This window comes from Schistocerca americana, chromosome 2, assembly GCF_021461395.2.
Source record: "Schistocerca americana isolate TAMUIC-IGC-003095 chromosome 2, iqSchAmer2.1, whole genome shotgun sequence".
Classification (NCBI taxonomy): domain Eukaryota; kingdom Metazoa; phylum Arthropoda; class Insecta; order Orthoptera; family Acrididae; genus Schistocerca; species Schistocerca americana.
This window is the reverse complement of record NC_060120.1, coordinates 432,586,446-432,608,441: the sequence shown is the minus strand read 5'-3', so window position 1 is coordinate 432,608,441 and position 21,996 is coordinate 432,586,446. Positions and strand designations below refer to the sequence as shown.

General features: G+C 41.2%; 1 protein-coding gene across 1 annotated transcript in view; it reads left to right on the top strand.

Annotated features, from left to right (window-relative positions):
* Positions 1-21,996, top strand: part of LOC124595974 (T-cell activation inhibitor, mitochondrial-like) — a 338,719-nt gene that overhangs the window by 113,357 nt on the left and 203,366 nt on the right. Inside the window, exon 4 of the mRNA XM_047134917.1 lies at positions 13,339-13,579. Coding sequence (XP_046990873.1) covers positions 13,339-13,579 — 241 coding nt within the window. The remainder of the gene's footprint in view (positions 1-13,338; positions 13,580-21,996) is intronic.

The following is a 21,996-nucleotide window of genomic DNA, read 5'->3' as shown; positions in this document are numbered from 1 at the left end:
TCAGCAAGTTGGGTGATAGGGGCCAAGCACGAGCCATTCATAGGGAGCATGAAATTCTTGATGTTGTGCTTGTTTTTGCAGTCAGTGCAGAACTCTGTCAAACATGGTTGTCTGCACGCTAGCACCAAGCCCCCCCCCCCCCCCCCCCCCTGATCCCTTCACAACCACCACCACCATCACTGCCGCCACTGCTGCTGCTGCCAGTACAATGTACGAGTCCCAAAATTATTTTACTTGAGCTATAGGCTGTTAAGTCTGTTAAATCACTGTAGTCTTTGGTAATGTTTTTGACTATAGATCAAATCATACTGAGTCCCAAACTCAGTCCTAGCCAGCACATAGATTTTGGGGGAAAAAAAATCATTAGCAATAGTAGCTGAATGCTTCAGAAATGAGGAGTCATCACCATTCTGCCAACCACCTAGTTAGGAAGGATGGAGGAATGGATAGACATTCAGGTTACCCTCTTGCCCTTGAGGGTAAGAAACTAAGGAGAATAGAATAGAATAGTTTTATTCACCTGTCAGTATTTTTCATACAGTTGGCTTCATCAAAGTTTACAGTGGTGTCAAGTTTTATACAATAAACAATTACATATACATAAAATAATGCAGAAAATAACTAGCTTATATAAAAATAAAAAGATTTTCTTTATAACTCAGGGAAAAAAAGATGTTTGATTGGTTTTTAGGAATTCTTCAGTTGAATAAAATTCACTTTGTTTTAGTCAAGTTATTTTTATTTAGTGGTACTGTATGTGCTCAGTATGGTAACTTATTGAAATGTTTTAGTTTCAGATATTTATAGTTATTATAGACTATAGCGAATCTTGAAAAAGGCAAATCTGGTGACTATTACATCTTATTGTCCTCCTCTGCCATCTGAAAATACGTTTAACTACTGGGGAACTGTGCTGGAGCAGTATTCCATACTGCAGATGAGAATAGAAGAAAGCAAAATATGACTGGAGCAACCACTGTTTGCTCATACTTTTCCTTAATTTATAGAATAAAAAAAGTATACAAGCTATTTTGTTGCAGAGGTAATTGTGTGTTCATCCCAAGAGAGTTTTTCTTCTATGAACAGTCCAAGTTGTTTTACTGTTTTATTTTGATTTTTGGTTACCTTTAGATTAAAAATTATTTCTTCTTTTGCTGTTTGGTTCATGCACAGCTGATTGGCATGACACCAGTGATTAGCCATTTGCATCATTTCTCTGTTGTTAGCTAGTACACTTTGTAAATTTTTGCCTGTGGTTATTAATGTCATGTCATCAGCACATATTATATTCATACATGGTATATAATTTGAAAAGTCATTAACATAGACAATAAACAGGAAAGGCCAAAGAACAGAACCTTGGAATATTCCTCTTTTTATTGGAAATATTATAACCTATTGATTATATAAGGTATCAATAAATTGCATGATTTACCTTCTAAGTCGTAATAATCTAACTTTTTGAGACTACGTCGTGCAACACTGAGTCAAATGCTTCCCTTAAATTAGTAAGTGTTCCAGACATAGAGAGCATTTTTTCGTATTCTTCATAAACATTATTTACGAAAGCTTCAACTGCTTTTACAGTTGATGGACCAGAACTGAACCCCAACTGTTGCTTATTTAAAATTTTGTTGCTTACAAAATAGCTGTATATCTGTTTATACATGCAGTTTTCTATTATCTGTGATATGACTGGTACTGCTGAAACGGATGTGTAGTTATTTGGGAGGTTTTTATCGTCATTTTTATACATAGGTAATGTGACTGTGAGCTTAAGACATTCTGGAAAAATTCCTTCATTTAGGATTCTGTTAGACAGTGACAGAAGTAGCATTTTGATTTCCTTTGCTATACATTTAAATGAAATTAATGAGGCAAAAGTAATCTTCTGTTTTGGAATTACTTTGTTTGTGATTGAGTTTTGAATGCCATTAAAAGTGATGAGAGGCCACGTAAATTTCTCACATATGTTGTTCATACTTGTCGGCACCAGAGCTCATTGTTTGTGGTTGGGAGTGGCATGGATAAGATTTATTGCACCTTCAAATCAGGGGGGTGTATACTGGCGGCCGAGACTGTATACTCCAAGAATTGGACAGATTGTTAGCATAGTTGCAGTTTGTCGGTGCTAATCTCGACTCTGTTAGATGAGAGTGTGTCCTTTACTATCGTGATGTGGCATTCGTGATCTTGCATGGTGTTCCTGAAGATCAGGATATTGTCGAGATATACAAAACAGAAGTCGAACTGGAGCAAGAGATAGTCAATAAAGCTTGCCACATCTGGGCAGCATTTATAAACCCAAATGGCATGAAATGGTACTCGTACAAGTCGACGGGTGTGATAAGTGCCGTTTTCAGAATGTTCTCAGGTGCGACTGGGATTTGGTTATAAGCATGTTTGCAGTCCAGTAGGCTGAAAATTGTAGCACCTGTGAGAAGGTGAGTGAAGTCGGAAATGTTTGGTACAGGATAATTGTCCATCACAGTTCTAGTGTTGGATTGTCTATAATCACCACACATATGAAAGAAGCAGTCCCGTTTAGGGCTGAGGTGTATGGGTGATGAGCAGTTACTATCGGACGTCTGTAATATTCCCACCTCAAGAAGTTCCTGTATTTGCTGGCAAGCCGAACAAAACTTAAGTGGGTTAAGGTGGCGTGCCTTGTGGCGAATAGGTGGGCCCTCAGACTGACGATGCGATGAACGGTTCCATTCATGATGGTGGAAACATTTTGTCCGATGAGTGGGTGTGGGCGGGGACAGTGTTGGTTGAATTTTTAGAGGCACATGGCTTGGAAGCAGCATAGTTGTCTGCTTGGGAGGGGTAAAACAGCAAAAAGTCATATGTTTGTTATGTTTGTGCCAGCACGGATGGCAGTTTGCGAGTGCCAAGTGTGTGGCGGGCACGAACAGTGCACAGAGAGAGAGTCTATTGGTTGTAGTGTACGAGAGAGACACATTTGGCGGTGGGGGCGCTGCTAGGGTCCATGGAGCTCTTGAGCAAGCCATGCAAGGAAGGTATGAGAGTTGAGGGGGGGGGGGGGAGGGGGGGGAATATTTATCAACACACTGGGCAGGTGCATGCTTGGTGGCGGGGTGCATGGTTGGAGCCCGGGCGGCTGGATTGTCATGAGTGTCAATTGGCAAAACAAGTGAGAGAGGCATTGAGTGGAACGCACTTGATGGGGGTGGGGAGGTGGGGTAACACTGTGTGGTTAAGACTGGAGTCATACGAGATAGATGTGGAGTTGCTAACCTGTGTGCTGTTGTTGGTGAAGCTGTCAGGTGTGGTGGATGAAAACTCAGGTGTCACTGCTGCCGAGTGGTGTGAATTGATGTGGGTGGTGATTGCAGCAAGCTCGTCCTCGGTGCGTACAATGCAATATTCCAAAACAGCGTTCTCACAGTGGAGGGCACATGTCTGATCGTCCTTGATGTGTTCAGGGACATATGCTGGGGTGTACGGCGCAAGCGCGATATGCAGCGGTTTGGTGGATGGAGAGTGCACGTGCTGGGTGCCACGTGGTGCAGCAGTCTGAGGGAGGGGCATGCGGCCTGCCCCTGCATGCGGCTGGGTAAACTACCGGTGCAGGAGTGCCAACATATTGTATGAGCTCCTGCTGATGGCGCTGTTGTGTGAGCAAATAGACCTCATCAGCCATCTGCACATGCAAACTGATGGATTCCAGGCCATGGGGTAAGAGATGAACCTGGAGATCTGTAGGCCGTTTTGATAACCACACTAACCACAGCATTTAGTCTGGCATCATCTGTTCGGTGACCAGGAGGTGTAGCTGGCGCCAAAGCTGGGACAGAGTGCAGTCGCTAAGATGTTCCTCGTATAGTATTCACAGAATAATCTCTTGTGAGGAATGTGAAAGGCACTCTGTGATAGTCTGTTTTGCAAAACCTTACTTCGAAGTTAGCAGCAGCATCAAACGTAGGTCGCAGATCAGGTCTGTGCACTCATGTAGATGAGTCATGAGGCACAGGAATTTTGAACTGGTGTCAGTGATGTGATACAGTTTGAACAAGTTCTCCACCAGTGCAAATCCCGTTGCTGGGTTGTCCTCGGATAGGGGGGGCAGGGCCAGTAATCGGCCTGGTGGTGGTAATGAGGATGCACTAGTCCTGTATCTGAGTCCCTCTTATCACTAGTATGACGTGGATGCTGGAACAGTGCGGTCAACGTGGATGGCACTGCATAGGGTGTGAGCGAGCAGTCTGTTGGAACGGATGAGAGGGGCACCGAAGCACTAGGAAATGGTGCTGTAGAACTGTCTGATGCAATGTTTGTGGCACTGAAGTCCAATGTGGAAGGCATTGCCGGCTCCATGTGGAAAGCAAGTGGGTGAACGGCTGCAGCCAGAGCCCCCTGAAAGTTAACTTGGGGCGGTGGGGAGGGTGGAAGAGTGGACGTGCACGGAGGAGCACAGTTAAATATTCCCACCGGGCTGTCGATAAGACGAGCTGGAGCATGTTCGGAGGTGCGGAAACCACAGTTAGTATCACTCTGCAGCACATTGTTCATGTGAGGTAGGAGCCCATAAAGTGAACTGAGAGGCCAAACAATCACTGAGGGTGGAAACATACCTGGAATTGTTCATGATATACACTGAGTGTTGTCCACTTTGTAAGCCAATGAAGTGGTAAAGCACTCGTGCATCGTGGGAGCATGTGGTCTGTCCTAACAAAGGTGAGGTCGCACACGGCACTGTTGCAACGGTCGGCTGGGCGTCTGGCATCTGATACATAGTTTGTGCATGAAATGCAGAATTCACACTTTGCTCACCTCATTATGAAAATGCACATGTCGATGAACACTCGCTGGAGAGGCAAACTTAAGTTTACAGTCACATGTTACACTGTTGAGTGTCTAATGTGTTGAGGTGACAAAGCTGCAGAAATGTATTGTAGAATCCAGGTGGTGGTGAAGTGACGAAATAACCCATTGTAGATACAGGAGCTTTGATATCCACATGTTACGCGGCAGGATACATGGCAAATTGGAACGAATGAAGGCATAAACAAAGCCAGTGTGGTAGATGAGAAAATATTTGCATTACGAGGAAACAGCACTCGAATTCTTACTCAGGGTCACCACTGTGGAAATTCGGTTGGGTTGTAGCCCAAGGAAAACACACTTAATACTGTAAGACTCAATATTTTTTGTATTGGTAAGTACAAACATCCACACTACAGCAAGTCATAGAGCGAACTGAGTAAGCAAGATGGCATGGGCCATTAGAGAGTCAAGATCTTGCGATGATGGAGATATGTTGTTTGTACTTGTTTATGCCACAATCTTATTTTTGATATTGTGCTTTCTTTTTCCAAATTGTAATGTACTATGTATACTCACTTTTTCAGATGATTAATAATTAAAAATACAAAGATGCTACTTTAATTAAAATTTATGATGCAATACATGTTAATGAATTTTTCTATTTTTTAGTAGATGAAGAATTTAAATGAAAGAAAAAAGTGTTGCTCCTAGTGAGAATTGAACCAGTGACTAAGTCATTACAACATTTACATGGTGTGCACTCAGCTACCAACAACTCTCTTAATATATTTGAAATATTTCGGACTTAACAGTGCTCATAAATCTTTGAAATATGTAATGGGCTGTAGTATATTACTAGGTTATTCGCATAATGGTAGTACTTGAGACATTGTAAGTAGGTTTTTGTGGGATGGTTGACATCTGTCTTACAGTGTCTACCACTTCAGGTTTTTCATCTCCTGCATGGTGCTGTATTCACTATGTTGTCTCATCACTCAATGGAGTCAGTTTTGCACACATGGTCTCCCCTGCTTTGTAGCTAGGAGTAGTTTGGCAGCCAGCAGCTTTTGTATTCTATTTTCTGTGACTTTTCAGTAACACCCTGAGCCATCAACTCATCCTGTGTCCAAGCCAGTTCATTTAATTTCCTTGAGGTAGCAAGCACTTGGAATTTGACATATTATTAGTATGCTCGCATTTGCTGCAACTGTTGTCTAGAATAACTGTCTCACAGAGGCAGTGTTTTGCAGTGTTTCAAGACTGATGACAGGTAAGTAAGTGCAGTCGGATATGTGAAGACCCAAGTTCCAAACCATTAGGATTCATCCATTTGAGGTGTTGTGAAAATGAATATGTTACAGAGTGTCAATAAACATTGGAGTGAAAGTTGGGATCTGACTTAAAATCTGAAGATTGAGTCAACAGTAGGTTGGCATGCCTCCAGAAGGCAAACTCACTGTCTCTTCTGATTCCTCTGAGTCTGAATTGCTAACTCTTGATCAGTTGATTCTCTCAGTCTCTGACTGATTGGAACTCTCTTTCAATCTCTCATGGCTGCTCACATTACTCACTCACTGTCTGAGTGAGTCTCTCTGTATCTCATAATTTACAGTTTTCTTTCTCATCTCCCACACTTTTTCTCCTCCAGGGCACTGAATTTTCTGTTTTAATGGCTTTGTCATTTCTAGGCTGAATTTGAAATCCCACCCTTTTGCTGACCGACTTTCCATAACCATTCCTCATAATTTTCATGCAGAGTGACAGTTTTCGATCTTGCGGCAGCTGGCGTGTGACCTGGGAACTCCCATCTTTTTCTCATGTGCTGTATGTTGTGGCAGTTGCCAGTGTTGACTGTAGTATTCCCAGTGAATTGTTTCGAGCATTTGTTGACATTTGTCAAGAAATCAGCTACACAATAACAAACCCACTTGTTTGTAATGTGAACACTTGGACTTCATGTCTTAGGTATCTATGACTTAGCGGCATCCCTCTTTCTGTCTGTTGAACTTTAAACAGGGCAACTCCTCATGAGGAAGGCAAGTACCTTGGTTAAGCTGCCCTGTCTGGCACACTGGCTATGGTTTATAAGTCCCTTTTGTTCACAGTGAATGGTGGAGAAGTCTTACACTGTGTTATTTTTCTATTTCATATCCCCACAAATTGTTCCACTGAGATATTTGTATACATTGATTGATTCCAGCTGTGACTAGTTGGTATTGTTGTCATAGGCATGGAGTGATTCAACAGTATTGTAATCATAGGACACTACATTTTTTTCATTTTGTAAAGTGCACAATTTTACATTTCTGAGCACTTCAAACAAGTTTCCAATGTGAGACCTTAACTTTTCCCGGCTAATTGAATGTTCAAATAACTTACGGGTTTGCTGCCGGGTGACGTCGTCGACCACCGCCAATATTTCGACAGGAGCACACCCTGCAGTTGTGCCTTGAGAATGGCAGGGTGTGCTCCTGTCGAAATATCGGCGGTGGTCAACGATGTCACCCGGCTGCAAACCCGTAAGTTATTTGAAGTTCCCAATATTTGCATCACTTTGAAGTTTATCAGGAACTGAATGATTATTTGTGCCCTACAAAAATTCTGTGGTTACTATTATGACTACCAAACATCCCAACACACCCTGAAGCACACCTGAAACTGTTCTACAGATATGGATGACTCTCCGTACAAAATAATGTACTGCACCCTCCTTACCAAGAAATCCTCAACCCAGTACAAAATTTGGTTTAATACCTTACAAACGATGGAACTTTTGGTAATAGACATTGATATGATGCAGAGTCAGGTGCTTTTTAGAAGCCGAGAAATACTGCATCTGTATGACTGCTTTGTGATGTATGCCTTCGAGGATGTCATGTAGGGAAAGCACAAGTTGGGTTTTGCTTTACCAATGTCTTTGGAATACACACTGCTTAGCATGGGGGAGGTCATTCTGTTTGAGATTTCACATTTCAGCACAGGTTATGTGCTGAGAAACTATAACAGATGGATTTCGCAGTTACATGACAGTAGTTTTGTGGATAATATCTGCTACTCTTCTTGTAGCCAGATGTGCCCTGTGCTTTCTTTCAACCTGTGGGTGCTGTTTTTTTTGTTTGTGGGATCTGTGATACGTTTTGGTTAAAATAGGGTTTAACTCGGCCATAATTTATGTATAGAATCACAAAATGATTTCATCAGGTGCTGAGGCTTTATTCAGTTTTACAATTTCAGCTGCCTTTCAGTGCCACTGAGTCTAATAACTATAACATTCATCTTTGCAGTGGTGTGAGAATTAAACTGAGACAGCACTCCGGATTTGCATTGTAAAAGAACATTTCAAAATGGAGTTCAGCATTTCTGATTTTGTGTTTCTGTCCTAAATTTCAGTTACAATATTATGAATTTCATTTACAGTTTAATCTATGACTCTATGGTCCCTAACCTTGGTGTTACTGATAGTCTTCACATATGACCAGAATTTTTTCTGATAAAATTGTGCTTTGATAGTCCTTGCTGCCTATATGCAGTGTTCTTGTGACAGCCAAACTATTTTCTTTTAGCGTCCCTGTATCTGTAGCCTGATACTTTGTTTTATGCCTATTGTACAGCAGGCAATTTGTCTTTATAAATATCGCATCCAACATGAGCTTTTCTGCTAGATACATACCTATCCAGAGCATGGACAACTAATCTTTTAAATTCCACCACAGTTCTTCTACAAGCACCTGCCCAGAGCTAAATGTTCGAAGCTCCTCTTTGAGAAATGACACTACTGATTCTTTATCTGGCCTAGTGAAAATATAAATCTTTCTTCTAGTTTTTGTTACACTTAGTACTTTGTTAAGCATTGTTGCTGCAACTGTGTCATGGTCACTAATGCCAGTTTCAGTCTGGACATTCACAAAGCAGCCAGGTCTGTTTGTTACCATTACATCCAATATATTTCCATCATTAATGGGCTCCTTGGTAGTTTTCAGAGAAGACATTTAGTAATGTTTTGAAGAATGTCTTGTAACATCCATCATTTAAAGAACTGTAGTTAACCCAGGTGATGGTTGAATGAATCAAATCACCTCCAATGGTGATAGTATGATAGGAAATATCTGTGGTAGTGAACTGAGGTTTTTCTCTAAAGTGTTTGGTTACATCTGGGATAGTGTACAATGGTCAATAGAAATATCCAGTTATAAATTTCTGAACACCCTTGATACTAAGTCTCTCCCAAACAATCTTGCATGCAACTTCACTTTCTATCTTCGTAAATTTGAGTTTATTGTACACTAAGGGGCCTGGGTTCGATTCCCAGCTGGGGCAGGAGATTTTCTCTGCTCAGGGACTGGCTGTTGTGTTGTCCTCATCATCATTTCACCCTCATCTGCGACGCGCAAGTCACCCAATGTAGCTCAATTGCAATAAGTAATTGTCCTCAGTGGCCGAACTTCCCCGAATGGGGGACTCCCAGCCCACTATTCCATACGCTCATTTCCATGAGTTTCTTGTATTCTGTGACAAATATTATACCACCATTTTCCATTAATGTATCCTTTCAGTATATACTTTGAGCACATTTGTTAATTTGAGCCTTTAGCCAGCTTTCTGTACCTAGTATTTTGTAAGCTCCACTGGTTTTTAGCAATGCTTCAAACAAGGGCTTTGTTGTGAATTCTTCAGCTGTTCATCACCATGATTTTAAAGCCATTCATCAAAAGAATTTTGATAGCATCATCTGTGAAGGGCATTTGTTTCGATATTATGTTGATGTCTCCAATAGCCCCCCCCCCCCCCCCTCTCCCGCCCCCTGGCCTGAGGTATTCCCGCCTGTTGTAAGAGGTGATTAAAAGGAGTTCCACACATTTCGGCCTTTATGTGATGGTCTCCTATAGGGTTTGACCTCCATTTTTCCAAAATTTCCCAAAGAGTGAGCCAGTTGTGGAAGGGCGCCTTACACGGTGCATGATGTCCATCGTGCATGGTGATCTTTGGCCCACTTTATCATTGTGGATTTTCAGTTCCACTCATCCTCCATCTGTGCAGTGTCGTTTTCTATGCCGACGATGACCATGGACTTCTTTGCACCTGATATCCAGCGCAGTAGCCAGTCCACTGTGGTAGGGCCGCCATGTACCCTATTGGTTGTAGCCCCCTGACTACACAGGGATCACTCTGCTGATGCCTGCACCGTTAGGTCCCCACGTATGCCAAGGAGTAGGTGCCTGTCACAATCGAGCATCGGGACTCTCGGCAGTGGCCATCCTGCCAGGTGGCTTTTGCTGCAGCTGGATGGTGCCTGTGGGGGAGGGCCCCTGGTAGGAGTGGGTGGCATCAGGGCGGATGATATGCCATGAAGCATAGTATGTCATCTCTTGCTGGTGGACCACAACCAGCAGTCTCGAAGCTTGAGGTCTAACTTCAATGCAAAAAAATACGACCCCAAATTGTTCCCCTCCCTGGCCACACCATGGGAGAAATGCCAGGCTAAGGATGGCAGCGAAGCTTATACGACCCGTTACCTCATATGTATGAGAGTTGATGGGAATCTTTCGTGTCCATGAAGCCTCAGTTTTTTGTGGAGAATTTAGGGGACAAGTTTGGGAAGGTGGAGGGATTGCCCAAAATGCGATCTGGGTCAGTCTTGATAAAAACGTCTGCCTGGTCATGGGCATTGCTCACCTGTTGTGACAAGTTGGGGGATGTTTTAGTTACCATCATGCCTCATAAGAGCTTAAATATGGTCCAGGGTATTATATTCCACAGGAAAATTCTTTTGCACTCTGACGACGAGCTGCGTGCCAATTTGGAGTGGTGAGGTGTTCATTTCATCTGGCATGTCCATTGGGGTCCAAGGGATAATCAGTTTGCCACCGGTGCCTTCATCTTGGCCTCCGAGGTGACCCATTACCTGAGAAGGTCAAGGTGATGGTCTACTGCTATGATGTCAAGCCCTATATCCCTCCCCTGATGCAGTGCTTTAAGTGCTGGAAGTTGGGGCATATGTCTTCCCGCTGTACTTCCAGTGTCATCTGTTGAGATTGTGGACGCCCTTCGCATCCAAATACTCCATGTGCCCCACTTCCTATCTGTGTCAACTGTGGAGAGCACCATTCCCCTTGTTCACCGGACTGTAGGATTCTACAAAAAGAAAGGAAAATAATGGAATACAAGACCCTGGACTGACTGACCTACACTGAGGCTAAGAGAAAATATGAGAGGCTACATCCTGTGCATATGACATCCACTTACATCACCGCTACGACAACAGTTCTAGCACCTTCCGTTACACCATGTACAGTTGGCTCTCAGAGCAGTCAGACTCGATTTGCCCCTTGATGGTTGGGGGCACTTCTATCCCAGCTGCTCCTGCACCACCTACTTCGAGAGCAACATCCCCCACAACCATCAGGGACATCAGTCCCCACTTCCCAGACAGAGAAGCGTAAGTCTTCTTCGACTCCTCTTGCTAGGAAGGGATCCCTTGGGTCACTTCTTTCCCAGGTTTCTACCAGTGGCAAAGCAGACACCTGCCAGTGGCTGTAGATGTTCATAGGGCTTCACGGTCCTCCTCAGTCCCTGGGATCAAATCAGTGAAGCCCTCCCAGCTGGAAAAACCTAAAGAGCAGTGAGAGAAACCCAAAAAGAAGAAGACCCCCAAGAACCGAGACATTTCGGTGGCACCCATACCACCACTACCTACCAGCTCTGCGTCTGAGGATAAATTGGAGATTCTGGCATCCGCTGAGGATTTAGATCTCGCTGGGCCCTCAGACACAATGGATGTTGATTGCACAGGTACTCAGTCTGTGGCGGCAAGTGACCCTGAGCATTTCATGCCTTCCCAGCCTCATGATAATGTCATCTTCCAGTGGAATTACTGTGGTTTTTCCACCACCTGGCTGAGCTACGGCAACTGTGTTAAGCTTTACACTTGCTTTCTGAATTGCCCTCCAGGAAACCTGGTTCCTGGCAATGTGAATCCCTGCCCTCCGCGGCTATAGAGGATATTACAAGAACCGTAGTGACTATAATAGAGTTTCAGGTTGAGTTTGCATCTATGTCCTGAACTCAGTATGTAGTGAACCTGTGCCTCTTCAAACTCCTCTTGAAGTTGTGGCTGTCAGGATAAGGACAATGCAGGAAATAATTGTCTGCAATGTATATCTTCCTTCAGATGGTGCAGTACCCCTGAACGTATTGGCTGCGCTGATTCATCAACTCTCTAAACCTTTTTTACTTTCGGGAGATTTTGACGCCCATAACCTCTTTTAGGGTGGCACCATGCTTACTGGCCAAGGTGGAGATGTTGAAAAGTTACTGTCTCAGCTCGACATCTGCCTCCTGAATACCCGGGCCACCACGCATTTCAGTGTGACTCATGGTACTTACTCGACCATTGATTTATCACTTTGCAGCCCAGGACTTATCCCATCTGTCCACTGGACAGCCCACGATGTGGCAGTGACCACTTCCCCATCTTCCTGTCACTCCCCCCACCTCATGCCCACGGACATCTGCCCAGATGGATTTGTTCACAGAGGCCATATTGAACAGCATTCCTTGCCATGATGGCTGCAGTGTATTCGGTGTGGAACTGGTGGCCATATCTCATGCTTTTGAGAGCACATCCGTTCATGCCCTGGTGAGTCATTTCTTCTCTGTACCGACTCCTTGAGCAGTCTCCAAGCTATTGACCTGTGCTACCCTCGCCATCCTTTGGTAGCAATCATCCAGGAGTCCATCTATGCTCTGGAATGGTCCAGTCATTCCGTGGTGTTTGTGTGGATGCCAGGACACATTGGAAGCCCAGGCAACAAATTTACTGACAGGCTTGCCAAACAGGCTATGCGGAAACCGCTTCTGGAGATCGGAATCTCTGAAACTGACCTGACCTGACCTGACCTGACCTGTATTATGCTGCAAGGCTTTTTGCCTTTGGGAGAATGGCATAGCCTCGGTATGCACAACAAACTGCGTGCCATTAAGGAGACTACGAGTGTGTGGAAGTCCTCCATGTGGGCCTGTCGCCGGGAGTCTGGGGACAATGACACAGATTTTGAATTTCATTAAGATTCTGTGACCAAGGCTGGTGTCTCTGTTTTCCTTGCCAGCTGCTGCCAGACGACAGGCATCATTAATTCCAACATGCTAAAAAACCTTTTGTTTGTTGCACCCGGTTCTCCCAGTGGCTGCTGGAACAGTCTCTTCATTGTGTTGAAGAGACTGTTTCCCATCTCTTGTCGCCATTTCTCTAAGGGGTACTATTATTCACCAGATGTTCAAAACGCTGACAATTAACAAGCCCCTACCTGTCTGCACTTGCTGTTGCTGACATGGGACACATCAAGTGTACTATGCTAATGTGTCTCACAGAGTGATTATTAACTTGCCATAAGAAATAAATATTCCTTTTTGTTTACTGTCCTTTCTTTGGTCTTGAAATATTGTCTGTAGTTTATTGATTTGTAAAGATATTGAGTACACAAAATGAAAATGTAAGATGGTATTTTATTCCAAACATAATATTTTTCCTACACTTTTTCTTCTTTTTAGGTTTGTTTCGAACAGTGAAGATTAATCTTTCACACAGAGATTTACGAAAAACTGTCCATGGTATTTTAAAGACGTGTAACTTACCAACTGCTTATGTAGAGAGGATACCTGAAAAATCTGAAACCACAAGTCCAAATGAATTCAAGTTCGATGCAGTAAAATTTGAACAGAACGATCCCATGTATGGAAGCTACATTCTTAAAAGTAAAATTAAAAAAGCAAAGGAAACAGAAACATTAAGGCAAGTGACAATTTTTTTGAAGACAATATTAATAGAGTATTAAGATGTACATTAAAGGGAGAAACAAAGTGTAGGGGTCAAAAGATGAAGAGAAGATGAAAGTGGAAAAAAAGATGTGCAATAAACAATGTACAGAGTTCATTCAGCATGTCGTATGTTATGTTGCTGCTCACTACAGATTGCGTGTGTTATTTCTTTTTTATATGTGTGTGTATATTTTAATTTATTTATACATACAGAATACAGATGTCAGGTATTTCTCTTCAATATGTTTTCATACAGCACAAGCATGTTAGCTTTGGTAGAAGGTACAAATTATTGTTAGCTACTGCAGAAGGTGATATTGATGATTGTTGATGTGTTTACAGTTGTAGGAAGTGGATACAAGGTAGACCTTTATACTATAAACACAAGGACATACAGTTCCATTGGTAAAATTCGTATACTTTTATTTACAATATGTACACATATTCAAGCAAGCAAAAGCAAATATTTAATTTCCTTTGTTGCATTTACAATTGTTGGACTGACTGAATACTGTCATTGTTTCTCCGACTAGTCATTTTTAGTAATTGAGGATTGTGGCACAGGCTTCGAAGGCAGTCTTCCAAGGTTCATAATATCTTCTGCGCCAGATCTCTGTGTGTTCTGTCTTATAAAGAAGTGTGGGAGGATACAGTTTGCTCTATTGAAGGCATGGCTATTAGCAGTGACTATCTGCATTTCTTGCACCACATTTTGGTCTTGCAGTGAGTGATGGAGATAATGAAATGAGCGAAGCATCCTCTAGCATCCAGTCAGGAGTTAATACAGTTGGCTGATTTTGGAGTTGTGGACTGGCAGTGTCATGTGTGGTCAGCATAAATGCTGTCAATCCCACAGCCAACTTAAATGATAGAATGTGCATAAATTTGTCAATTTTTGGTTATTAGACCATGTCCATCATTTAAATATTCACCAGAGTTTCCTGAATAACAGCTTAATCAGCTGGAGAAACTGCATTGTATTCAACATTCAAGAACAATGTCAAACTGTGGTCACTTTGAGAGCGGCTTCTGTTCAACTGCTCTTCTCATCTTAGATAAAACCCTGTTTTCTGACATTTGCATTTAATGGTCCGGTTGGCCAAGTTCCTCATGCATGCACAGAATATGCCATACACCATAAGGTGACTTGCAGGGTGTAGATGTAGACATAGAATTGGGCCACGTGGCAGGCAGCCTGTATTAGCTGCTCCTTCTCCCACTCCTGCAGCATTTGAATAGCCTGGTCTATAGCCTTTGTACAGTCCCTGTCCCATTACCACCATAATCCTTACTTCTCACTGTGAATACTATGTGACTGTACTCAACATTCACCATCTCCACGACCTTGCTGTCATGAGGCACTATCTTCCCTATGTTGTCCTGACATTGAACTGGTTGCTTGCATGCCACATTGTTATTTACTAGCAAGATTGCTAACTCACAAAGCAATATAAAAATACTGCAGGGCTATTATAGTGTGAATGACAGATATAGAAACAGCCAAGTCCATTTTGTCAGTTTCAGCATCTGGAGTGGGAATTAGAAGTTATCCATGGGTGCTGATGGCCTTCCCATATCCTTTACACACAGTATCCTACCCATTTACTCTAGGAATAGACTTCTTGTTCCATTTTGTCTTGTGCCACTAACAATCTCATTTCTGCTTTCAACTATCTAGCATACTTCCCTTAACCAATATCACTGAAGCCTGGAAAAGATCAGCCTTGTCCTTTTCCAAGGCTTTGCTACTTCTTGTTGTGCCTTGAGGAGATATACTACAAAACATCCTACAGTCATCATCCAAAGTTGTTTTCTATCAACCATCTAACCTACAGAATATTCTAGTTCACCCCTTGCCAGGCTGCTCCCTGTTTCACACTTGATGATCATTATCTTGTGAACAACTCAGGACAAGACTTTTCGAATACACTCTTTCATTGCCTCCTACTGCCACCTGTCACAGCATCTACAAATATCCCACCTCACCAAAGGTAATTACGTTTGGAAGCATCCATTACAAATAATAGATGTGCACTTTTTATGTAGGTATGGCAAAAAGTCAGCTGTTAACTCCATTGAATGACCATTGTCAAACTGTAGCTAAAAACAAACTTACCCATCTAGTTAATGAACTTGTTGCACCTCATACCATCAATGCCTTCATCAGGTCTTTCAATATTTGTGTCATTAAGATACTTCTCTACAACATAAGCCTCTCTGAACTTTGCAGGTGGGAATGGTTCCTCCACATCTTCCATTTTCACAATCTTTGCAATCCTCATATCTGCTTCCTCCCCACTCCATTGCTTTTACTTACCTGGTATTAGAGTCATCCCCTCTCTCTTTCAAATTAGATTCTAAGACTTGCTTTCTCTGCTGCTCCCCTTAACCATTAGCAGATAGTTTTGTATTATACAATGAGTTCCCTTTTGTTACCAGTAACAGTGAAGCTTTTTCATTTGATTACTGCTCCATTGTGCTTGTGTCAGTTTCTAAAATTATTTTAAAATATTTCTGTAGCTGTTGATTTTGCATTTTTTAGATATTTTTGCCTAGGATGAAGTTTGTGAGTATGTGCTACAGGTGATGATCAATGTGTGGATCTCGCATGTCTCAACAATACAGATACCTGTTCTGTAGTTGCAATCACAGCAAAGGAGAATCTGTGTAGATGTCCAGTCAGATGGGCTCAGATAGGCCAAACAATGCAAAGTTTTGTAGAAGTTTGAGGCAAGTTTTCTGTGTGCTTTTGGGGGTTCTAACTTCAAATTTTCAAAGTCCCACCAAAATTTTGCCCCAAAAATAGCCCAAAAAATGGAAAAAAACAGGAAAATGGTACCTTTTTTCAGTTTTTTGCTTATAGCTGCGAAACAGTGCAGTTTTCAGCATGCTGGCCATTTATAAAAATAAAGAGAATAAAATTTCCCACAAAACAGATCTCATTGATGTTTTTGTGAGGCCAACTGTGTGGTGTGTAGCACATTTGAAGTTGGTGCAATTTCAAAGCTGAGGAGTTGGGCCATCTCAGGACCTTATTCTGTGAATAGTAAAAATACCTTCAGTGGAGGTAATTAGACACACTGACTCTGTAAAATTGAAATATTTTGATGAAAGTGATAATTCAGTAGTTTTGGGAGCCATCAAGGACAACAGTATTTGGGTTTGCTTGCTGTTATCATCATCACAAACATCACTGGATACTGTTATTCTACATCAACATCCCCACCCGATCTACCGTGGTCATATGTCACATTCAGTCAACTGCCAGATACTCCTAGCTGGAATTGGTTCATGGAGGAAATTATCAAAGATATACCTTACCAATGAACCCTCATTTGTACGAAGTGTGAAGAGGATGAAACTTGTTTAAATTTTGTTTAAAATTATTGTATTAATAATATATCATGATAACAATAATAATTATTATTATTACCAAATTCCAAACAAAGCTTAATTATTGTCAGTATATAAGTTATTTGAACGTCTTTTAACTGTAGGAGTGATGAAAGCTTTCATTTTGCCATTTGAGTGAACATTATAGATGGGAAGTTGGGTTTTGATGGTGGCACCCAAAATTGTGGTAACTTCAACATGCGCTACATGCCATATAGATGGTCTGATGCAAAAAGTCACTCAAACCTAATTTATGGGAAATTTTACACTCTTAATTTTCATTCAAAGTCAACTTTGTTGAAAATTATTTCATTTGGCTGTAGGTGCTAGACTAACATGATTCCCTAAGAGGGGCAGTATTTCCAATGTGCTTATGGGGTCATATGACTACAGTGGTACTTGGAGGGTTAAATGATGTGTTTGGTGTATAAATGTCATCCTGTGATCTGTTTGGTGAATGCATCTTATAGTTCCAGATTTCAGTGCTCTCTATTCTGGCCGATGTAAATGTTGGTAGATGAATGGCCTATTTGAATTTCTTGTGTGGAAGCACAAAATAGTTTGTGATATGAGCGTCATCTAGAAGGCAGCTGATCATACTAAGAGTGGTGCCATGCTGAGACTGCTTGTGAGACTAGTGCTGTGTAAGGTGGCTGTCAGAAACACATCATCCCTCTCTGGAGGAGGGGGTGGGGGGGACAAGCTGATGCAGTTGCCTTCATTAGCCTGATTGATCAAGTGCTGTCCTTGTCCAGGTCCATTGGCTTGTCTATGGGGTGAGTTGCATCTTCCACATCCATCTGGTCATCACTGGTTGGCTACAGGTGGGCCTCACTGCTCGAGATGACACTGGTGGTGACTGCTGGCCGCATCTGTAGATACCCCAGATGGCCAGCTGCATTGAAGTCTTCTGAATATGAACAGTGTAGAAGTTCTGCCTATGTGTGAATGAGCATGTTGCAACTACATCTGATTGCTCTTGCATACTGTGACACTATGAAAAGTTTTTATTTGATACATGAGATAGCTGAGCTGCTGTATGTCTTTGCCTGGTACCCATACTTTCTTTCCAGGTTTGTACATTGTAATCAGTACTGGATCATTTATTTTAAAATACTTTTGTCTTAACTGCGATTAATGCTCTGGCCCTAAAACTGACATTAAAGTATGATTCATTTTCCCATGTAGCTTTCAGCTGGAGATTTTGCTCCATCTAGGGTGATTCTGTGCTGAGAAAGAAATAATGACAAAGCATTGTCTTTATTATACTGCTGAGTGAGCTTTGTCAGTTGCAACGTGAACACCCATAGAAATCTTTCTGTAAGTTTGTCAGATTTTTGTGTGGTTTTAAAGTATGAAGAGCCTTTCTTTTACGAAAAAGTCTGAGCTCTTGAGAAGAAAATTGATTGTCTTTGCCAGCAACTATTGCTTTCACAGTCCTTCAGTGGAGAAAACCTGTGACAAATTGTCAAGGATGAGCTGACTGGTATTTTTGACATACGTGGAATTTAGTGAGCATCAGGTATTAACTCTCTATCTATGCCTATGCTGTAGCTGTGCCCTCTGACAACATGTTTGACATGGACTATGCCCTAGTATCATTTGTATGGCATTTGAAGTTCTTTTGGATCTAAGCACTTCCAAAAAACCATTTGTGCCTTTACTGATTCTGAATGTACCAGAGTGACACCTTGTAACTGTGAGTGTGTGTGTCTCATACCAAATAAGATTTAACTTAAAGCTTATTAATCAACTTTCCATTTATAGGTCACTCCTCCTGAATGGACTGTTTAATGTTAGATAAAACTGGAACCTTTGACACATGCTTTGCAGTTAAGTTAGAATTCAATTGAAAATTTTCCACAGTGTCTTGACTGACTGAATCTAATGAAAAAATACATCTCCTGAAAAATCAAAATTTTTGTCCTGCTCAGTTGGCAGTTGTGAAAGCAACTCTGCATTCATGTGTTGCACTGTGGTGCTAAAAATTATTTCATGGTCATAATTGGAGAAAAGTAGTGCCCTCGCTGCAATTGTTGAGCTGTCCCATGGAATAGTACTATGTGGCTCAAAAATATCCACAAAAGCCTTGTGGACTGTGAGTAGAATGAATTTGTGGCTGTAGATATGACACTTTTTAACAGAAAAAATAACAACAAATGCTTCTTTCTCAATCTAACTGCAACTGTCAGTGTTTTTGATGAAAATGCTGCTGGCCATTTAAAACCACATTGTCAGTGCAACAGAGCAATGCCAAATTCCATATTTTGATGAATCGGCTGCTATTGTCAACGTTTTGTGTGTCATATGTTGTTAAACATTTGGCACTGAGCAAATTTTGTTTCAGGTTTTTGAATGCATGTTGGCATTCACTGTTCCAGTTCCATTTTGTGCCTTTGCTTAATAATTTGTGAAGTTGTGAAGTGATTCACTTATAGGTGCAACATGTGGGATAAACTTCCTATAGTGACTTATTTATTGTAATATGACACTTAATTGCTCGAAATCTTTGGCAGGAAGCAGCATTGGCCTGATGCTGTGAGTAAACAGAATGTTTCCTAAGTATTGTACTTTATGGTGACAGAGTATGCATTTGCTTTTATTATATTTAAAATCGGCTGCTTGCAAAATCTTGAAGACGGCTTCCATATCACATAATGGCTGGTCCGGAAATATGCCTTAGAAAGTTATGTCATCCAGGTAGTTCACAATGTAAGGAGACTTCCTAAGTAAATAATGCTGGAACAAACTTTCAGTAGAGATCATGAATATTTGTGTGTTGTCATCCAAAGGTATTTGTACATAGGACTCCTTGAGATCAAGTTTTGCGAAGTATATGGTCACCTTCACATCCCCCCTCCCACACACATGCACTAATTCAGACATCAGTTCTTCTGGTTTTGGAATTGGATAAGAATCAATGATAGATTACACATTTATTGTCACTTTGAAGTTTCCACAGGTCCATAATGTGCCATTTGGTTTCTGTACAACTACAATTGGTGTTGTCCAGTGATTGGTGGTTATGGATTCTATAATACCATTCAGTTTTGACTTTATTCTGTAATGCAAGGGAATTTTGTGTGCTTTGTAAAATTTTGATGCAGCATTCAGCTTCAGCAAGATGTGCGCTTGATAATCTTCAATGCTAGTTGTTGAGTTGAAAAAAAGTTATCATATTTTTGCAACACATGTTGCAGCTTTAAGATCAGAATTTCAGGATGAATCTGATTCACTCTTTCATGAATGGAGAAGCCAAGTGCATGGATGAGATCAAATTTGTTGCTTTTTGAGAACTGACATCTATGAATCTGGCCTGTCTGGTTAATTGCTTATGTGCAACATTTTTAACGAAACTGATGTTTAACTGGTACCTGTTGATCGCTTTAGCGAAATAGTGAACTTGAAATTCATGTAGTATCAATGATTCTAATTTCTTTTACATCTGTAGATAAATTATAGAAATTGACAAATGTCAATTTGAAATTTTGATGGCATGTTGTTAACATGAAGTGTTACAGAAAAAGCCTTATCATTTACTGAAAATATCACATTCATATTACATTATCATTGTGAAAAATTATTGATTTGTGCAGATTCATTGTAAACCTTATTTGAATTTTAATTCTGAATCACTTTTGTATTCCTGATTGTGAGTGTGTTATTTCGTTGCCTGATTCATTTAGCGTTACACACCCCTGATAGATGTCCTGACTTGTGATAATGATTAAACTGTTTTGAAAGAAACAATATTCTCACTTGTGATTACCCCGCCATGTGCACAAAATTTTTATTTAAACCTAGAGAATCTGTGTATGAAATTTAGATTCCATTGTGATCTTCACGTGCCTTGTGACTTGTTGGTGCAGCTGCCCTGATTGCGTGGCTGGACTGCCTGTCTCTGCACCACAGTCATCTGTGAGCATGTCAGTTAATACTTGTGTCTGTTCATATGCCCATATTAATGGCAGACAGTCTTGCAGAGACAGATTAATCAAGCTAAGCAGGTCTTTCTTTAATTTACTTGCTGCTGAGTGTGTGGTAAACATATTTTGAGAGAGAGATTCTGCATATGATGTTTTATTAATGAAATTTTTGCACTGAAACTTATACTCTGTAGTTAAGCCTTGTAACTGTGCTATCCACTCTTTGTAACCTCAGTTTGGTTTCTTATAACATCAAAGAAGTATGCTTGGCAGCTGAAACAAGTATTTGAGACTAAAAATATGATTACAGTTTATCTTCAATTGCTGAATAGGACAGAATCACTTGGTCAACTTCTGGACATAGTTTTTTCACTAATTGAAAGATATCTGCACCAGCATTAGAAATAAAGAAGGCCTTGTACTCAACATCATCTGATACCTGATGTATGATGAAATGTTGTTCTGGTATGAGAGTATAATTCAACCAGGCTTAAAGTTTCTGGTCAAATGCCAGATATAGCTCTTGCATATTGAGAAGTAGTTATAGCAGCAAAACTATTCGCTGCAGTAGTTCTGTTTGGACCATGTATGAAAAATATAAATCAGAACACTATAGAATATTCAATTAAATCTTCATGAAAAGGATTTGGGGTTAGCAGTTTCTACAAAGATCAGGAATCAATTGAATAGCTAAACTCAGTTATTGTCAATTACCACAGAAAATTCAATCCACTTGTCCAAAAGTTGTTTGCCATGTAAGATGTACTGGCAGAAATCCTTTCTGAAATCCTCTTGAAGTTTTTGCTTTCATTTATGGCACATTTCCTTGTCACTAATTTATGTAAAATTGGCAATGTGCTGTCTGCTTTTCCCTCACTGCCAGCTTATGTTACATAGACCAAAAATAGGTGTCCAATGCAAAAGTAGCAGGAAGCTACCAGTAATCCCTTACTGCAGGAAACCATTGCTATATGAAAGTGGCCTCCTTGCACACTAGTGACAGCCTCTCTAAAACAGAATCACCAATGGCACCACATAAGCACAATAACAATCATGTCTTAAAAAGATGTAC